The sequence below is a fragment of the Ctenopharyngodon idella genome, chromosome 8 (assembly GCF_019924925.1).
Source record: "Ctenopharyngodon idella isolate HZGC_01 chromosome 8, HZGC01, whole genome shotgun sequence".
NCBI lineage: Eukaryota > Metazoa > Chordata > Actinopteri > Cypriniformes > Xenocyprididae > Ctenopharyngodon > Ctenopharyngodon idella.
Window position 1 is genome coordinate 26,279,292 of NC_067227.1, and position 6,564 is coordinate 26,285,855.

Below are 6,564 nucleotides of genomic sequence, written 5' to 3' on the forward strand. Positions count from 1 at the left end.
GAGACCATCAGGGGGAAAAGTTCAGAGAAAAACTGAATAAAAAGAATTTTCTAAATTGTGAGGATTGCTCAAAAAAAAAAAAAAAAAAAAAAAAAAAAATCTCCATTTGTGTTCCATGGAAACATGACGGGTTTGATATAACATGAGGGTGACTAAAATTATTCCTCTAAAGGAAGTGAGTAAGAGGGTTTAAAAACATCAAAAGAGAACATTTCCCACTTATCCTATAAACTTGGCATTGATGCCTCAGACACCATGTGACAAATGACTATTGAAAATTCCCAGGTTAAAATTATGCCTATGTTAGTCTTAAAATAAAGAAAGAACTATGCATGGTTCGGGCCCAATGTTTCATGATATGGGACCATAAAGTTGCCCTGTTTGGAGACTAGTGGCACCACAGATATTCAACATGGATTTCAACCTGGGCTAATTGCTTCTGATGAGGCCACCAAAGCTATGCCAGACAAAGGAGAGCTTCAGAGTACAGCTATTTTTGGACCTCCATCATGTAGGGGTTTGGTTGAGAAGATCACAGGACGTTCCGCCAGTTTGTTCAAACTCCGGTTCTGAGCCAAGGAGCACAGAACTTGTTTGTGTGAGTCGTGCTCCATAAATATTGGCTGTGAGAAGAAAAAATTGATTGTAACCCAAGTTTTGATGGTCCAATTAGTCGATTCCAGCAGAAAAAATATCCTACGCGCTCTTGGTTATGATAACATTGACCTCAAAACTAAATTAATCTTTGTTGTATGATATAGACGGACATTTGCACCCAGCTGCTGGTCTTTCAGAGAGCGCCAGGGGCCGAAGAGAGAGCCAAGACCAAGCTTTACATGCTACAAAGCCCCGATTGTCTGCAGATATTCACCCTGCAACCAAACATAGCCAAGAGCTTGTGTTTAAGCAGGATACTGTGAAACGTTTTTAAGAGTTTTGTTCTGATCAGAGAAGGGATGACAGAACGTAATCTGTATAAAACTCCAACTCTAATGTTGGGGAAAGGGGTCAGAAGCAACTATCAAACATTTAAAACATCCAAGAAATGTATTCCCCATACAGGAACTATAACAAGACATAAATTCTTTTTTTACCACCCTAAGAAAAGCATAAAAACAGAGAGAGTTATCAATTTATGATCAGCATTCATTGTGTTGAAAATGGGTCAGTGGCAATGAGAGCACAAACTGGTTCTCTCACCAGAGACACATGTAAGCGAAACATTACTCACACATGCCAATAAACATCGGAAAGCACTGGAATGACATACTAAACGCTGGGGTCAAAGGTTCAAATAAATTGTTTCCTGACCTACTCTTTCCCACGACTATGTTCAGAGCGCATTTATGTCTATAGCTCCTCTGGCACATTGGCAGCGACAGCAGTCTTGGCAAGCAGACATAATGACCTGGCAGAGTCTCACCTGACTGAACTCCAGGTATCCTAGATTACCAGCTCTCAGCAATCTGTGCACCTCAACTGTGAAGATCTGAGGCTATGTCTACATTAATCCGAATACATTTGAAAAAGGTGTTTTCGTTTCAAAATGCTCTCCATCTACACTAGCGTTTTCAAGCTTTTTGCAAAGGTTTCTTGTCCACACTGAAATGCTGGAAGATGCTTAAATCATCTTACTGTGCACGCATAAAACATAATAAAAGCTCACTGAAATGATACTGGGAGACCAGACAAAGTTCTCACACTATTCTTCTTCATTAGCAAAAAAAATTCTCACCACTTGCTGATACGTTTAGGTCGTAGGGTTTTCAAAAGCAGGTGTCTATCAGCAGATAATAATATATCCACTAATATATCTGCTGATAGATGCCTGCTTTCAAACGCTCCCGTGTGTATCTGTGTAAGCACTTGGTGAAGAGTGTAAAAGATGTCTATTTACAACACGTTTTTGAAGTGTTGATTATTGTAGCTAATCACAGACGTATCTGTTGAGTGTGTGAACACAATGGCCAATCAGAGGTACTTTTGACAACCCTATTAGGTCGCACTCAATCGCCACTCTGAGTATGGTCTAAAACGCAATTGCAAGACGCAAGTAAATTTTCTGTCATCTTGGCAGGAATTTAAAATGTACTATCGTTACAAAGTAACATGTATCTTTGGCAATACTGTGAAAGTGAATAGCACATAGCAGGCACATCCCTGTATAAACATATCCATCGACACAATATGCATCACATGACTAAATATACATCATTTTCAAATACCTGTTTTCACAGTCCACACAACAACGCGAAAAAGGCGTTTTGAAATTGATCTATTGTGAGAGCGTATTCAAAAAGCTCCGTTATCGCAGGACAAAAATGCTGTCTCAGGGTGGATGGTTTTCTCAGTTTCAGATGTATCTGGATAAGTAGACATGGCCTGAATAGTGTCACTAAAGAAAAACATCAGTAAACGGCATTGGAAAAACACCTATACACCTCATGTACTCACCCTCGTCATTCCAAAGTTGTACTGTCATTTTTGTAGTGGGAAATATTATCAGTGAATAATTAAATACAGTTTGATTTGTTCCAATAAGATATTACATTACATAGGTTCTTGGAATATAGCGCATTTTATAGTGCTTTTCTGGTGCTTGACAGCCATGGTCACTATTAGCTGCATAAAGATTCATTAAATTTCACCTTCTGTATTCCACAGAAAAAAAATAAAAGCACAGGTTTGGACAGACATGATGCAGGTGAGTAAATACTGGCAGAACTTTCATTTTGGGGGTTATTTTAAGGTTAGATAATACAAAATTACATAAGCTTACTTGAGAGAGAATATTTTAAATGCACAATTGTCTGATTTCAGTGCTCAAACTCTGCAGCTAACAAAGCTATTGTGGTTGTTCTGTAGCTATTTGTAAAAACACACAAAAGCCTGACCAGTCAAAAACAGAAAGCAGCAGCCAAGTCCTACGGATAACCTTCAACTTAACTAATTTGACAGCTGCCTTTTGTCTTGGGTCACTGGAGGGGCTGAAGACAGAAGTTGCTTTTAATTTTAAGCTGATGTATAACAAGCTTTTCAGTCAAATCTACAAGACTGTCTACAAGAAAAGTGCATGATCTTTGATCAGATTCTATCTGCAGATTCTCTCAAGACCTTATATCCATTTTAACTAAACAATGCTTCTTTAACTATATAAAACTTATATGTGCATTTACATTCGCAAATTTCACATGATTATGCATCATAGCCAACAATGTGCAAGTTCATGTGAATGACTTAAAATGTGTTCTTTTATTAAGGAGATGTTATAAATCTTAAAAAGTGTTATAAAGTCAGTTTATTCAAGACTTGAGAAAAACCTGATCATTTCAAAATCTCATGTAAATGCATCTTTCATGCATCTAAATCTTAATGAGCAGACCTTTTATAGATAACAATATTTTATTATATATCACTACTGTTCAAAGGTTTGGAGTCAGAAAGACTTTTCTTTGAAAGAAATTCAGTTTTATTCAGCCAAGAGGATGCATTAAATTGATTAAAGTGACAGTAAAGACATTTAAAATGTTATGAAAGATTTATTTTTCAAATATATATATATAAAATCAGCATATTAAATGATTTATGATTTTAAAAAAATAACATTTTAAAATTATGAGGTTACATTCAGCCTGGAGTTCAAAGAACAATAAAGTCTTTTCCTCTACTCACTTGCTGGTTGACATTGGCCACAATTCAATTAATTTTTGAAACCCAAAACACTACAACACACATAAACTAAACAATTACTATCCAAGCCTTGCAAGCACTGTAACAGGTCTAACCAGTTTGCTCTACAGAAGACTGAATCACCACATTGAAGCCCTCTTAGCAATTCTATTTAACAGCACACTAAGAGTTCAGTCCACATGCTCCATATGCTCATACAGTTGTGTTCAAATTGCAAAAAACTAGGAGTGTGCAGTGGCTCCCCTGAAACCATCATACAGACTTCAAACAAATAACTTTAGGAGGTGTAAAAAAACACAAGGAAACTGTTTTAATAATAGCACAGGGTTTAAACGTCAGTTTCTTGTACTCAGTTGAGCATTGTGTGATTAAGTTTCAATCAAGCTCTTTGTCCTTCCTTACATTGATTAGAGTACACGCAACCCCTCACAACTCAAGTCGACCCGTTCATATCGCTTTGCACTAATAAAAGCACTGGACAGCGAAAATGTCACACAAATATCCTCCATGATACTCTAAACTAACAAGCTGTCTTGTGCACAAGGCGTTTTCTTGTTATGCGGTACAATTGGGTAATTTTGAAAGGTGTAAACCGATCACACCCAAAGACATTGTGCCACTAATTTTGAATCAAAATCAACACTTGACAAATAATGAGTGACATTAAACACGTTAATTGAGTTTTCACGTCTCTTAATAGAGCACAAATGGATCTAACGCAGAATGCATTTGAGGAGAACCACGATGAAAAAAAGTGCACAAGCACTTAAGGAACAGAATGGCATTTCATTCATCAGAACCAAGGCTAAGGACGGAAAAACATCCGCATTTTATGACATAAAAGACATTCACCATGAGACAAGCAGACAACGTGATTATTCAGCATGTTCCATGTACAAAGGGATTTGCCACAGGATTACAGATGAATGCAATCTACAAAAGACCATTGCCGATTGAGAAGGATATGCCATATTTCACAGCATAAGGGATTTACGGTATGAGAAATTAAGAAGGCCAATTTAAGCCAAATTTAGAACAAACAGACAGTATTGAATGTCCAACACTAAACATCCAGTCACATGTAAAAGCTCTGGAATATGTTCAATCTAACAAGTCCAAAGTCCAATGTCCAATGGACAGTATAATTTGCTGAACTGCTAGTAACTCATTTTATCTACCCAAGCATATAGCGCTCATGTTCATGATCTTGTTAAAAACTACACATTAAACACCACCCACTGCTACAGTTCTTGCATTCTTGACTTGAACAAATTGCTTGAATATCTTTTGCATTTCTTTATCAATGTCTTAATTATACAACTACACGTGTTTGTAAGAATAAATGAGTTATGAAAGTCACAAAAAAACTGGATTTTCCAGCATAACATGGTAGTTGTATTTTGGAACATAGTATTTATCAAGCTGGTTTTTAGATGGTCCAAGCAGGTAGACCATCTTGGAGAAGCTACCAGCTGATCATAAAAGCTTAAAGTGGTCAAACTGTTTTTGGATGCATCAGCCAGCTAATGACCAGCTTGGACCAGTTAGAAACCAGTTACTATGTTACCAACAGGTCAGGAACCCAAATAATATTCAATGGAATAAAACATTTACCAAAATCTTTTAATTACTCAGTTAACTTTATTATAAAGGCTATCATAAACCAATACACTACGAGACAAGTTGCACTGTCATAAGAACACCGAAACCTAGTCACTCACTCAGTCTTTCACACACAGAGCAACAAAAACAGTTATTAATCTGGATGATCGATCACAAATAGGTAATTCCGTGCATAGTAATTAAAGTTATAACTAAAACATCGATTAAAACCACCTAGTTTAAACCTATAAACCTCAAAAAGCACAGATGATGCATGGGATATTTCTAGCAATACCTCACACATCCTCTGCTTTTTGTCCAGTAGCCCAATCTGAAGGGCAACACCCCTGTAACAGACCCACACACACTCGACGGGCTTCATTGTCTCCCAATAGTTCAGCTCATGCCGAAACGATACATTTTTTTATTTATTTAAAAGACCAATGTGTCAATGGAACATGGCAGACTTGAAGCCCAGACAATAAAAATGTGGGATCAAACTGCAAACGTGGTGCCAATGGTCAACCCGTAGATCTAACCACATTAGAAGATTCATCTCCGGCTATTCTTTTACAGCACATCATCTTCAGCATTCTCTCTGTCACCACAAAGCAACAATGGAAACAGATTCTGGAGACCGCTGGGAGAAACTGTTGTGTTTATCTTAAAATAATAATACATATATGCGATACTATACAAGGAAAACGAGTTAATAAAGGGTGATCCTTTCCCCACCTCTTCATCGAAACTGGGTGTGAAACCAGGTTTGATTTGGAATGTCACTAGAATCAAATGAAACGTCAAGCGTGATACATTTAAAACTTGATACATTCGAAAAGCGAAATGTTACAATGTATCAAACTCTCGCATTATTTCTGGCGGTTAAGGTGTACTGACACAGTAAACCCAACAGGACAGACCGAGAATACACAGACAGCTTGACTAGGACACCTTTCCTGAAGTCATGCCAAAAACCGAGTTGTTTGTGAGTGAACAAAAGGCCACAAGGAACGAGCAATGGGAAAAGTGCGCTTACCCAAAGATCCGTTCCCCAGCTCATAGCGAAAAACTCCAAGAACTAACGTCTCCTCCGCATAAAACTCCAGGGTTGCTTGTTCTTCCCTCTATCTGCCGTCGTGTAACTCTCTATACTCCAGTGAAGCCAGCAGCGACAACCTCACGGCTCAGGGTTTTCCCATTTCCGACCAACAATGCGCCTCTGCCGCGGGGAAATGGAGGGATGTAATTGTCCAATAGCGCCTCTTACCCGTC

The 6,564-nt window shown here is 37.9% G+C and overlaps 1 protein-coding gene across 2 annotated transcripts in view; it reads right to left on the minus strand.

Moving 5' to 3' along the window:
* Positions 1-6,564, minus strand: part of fnbp1l (formin binding protein 1-like) — a 51,815-nt gene extending 45,251 nt beyond the window's left edge. For both annotated transcript variants that reach the window (XM_051902535.1, XM_051902534.1), the window contains exon 1: positions 6,329-6,564. In XM_051902535.1, the coding sequence (XP_051758495.1) occupies positions 6,329-6,352 (24 nt within the window). In that variant the 5' untranslated portion in view covers positions 6,353-6,564. The remainder of the gene's footprint in view (positions 1-6,328) is intronic.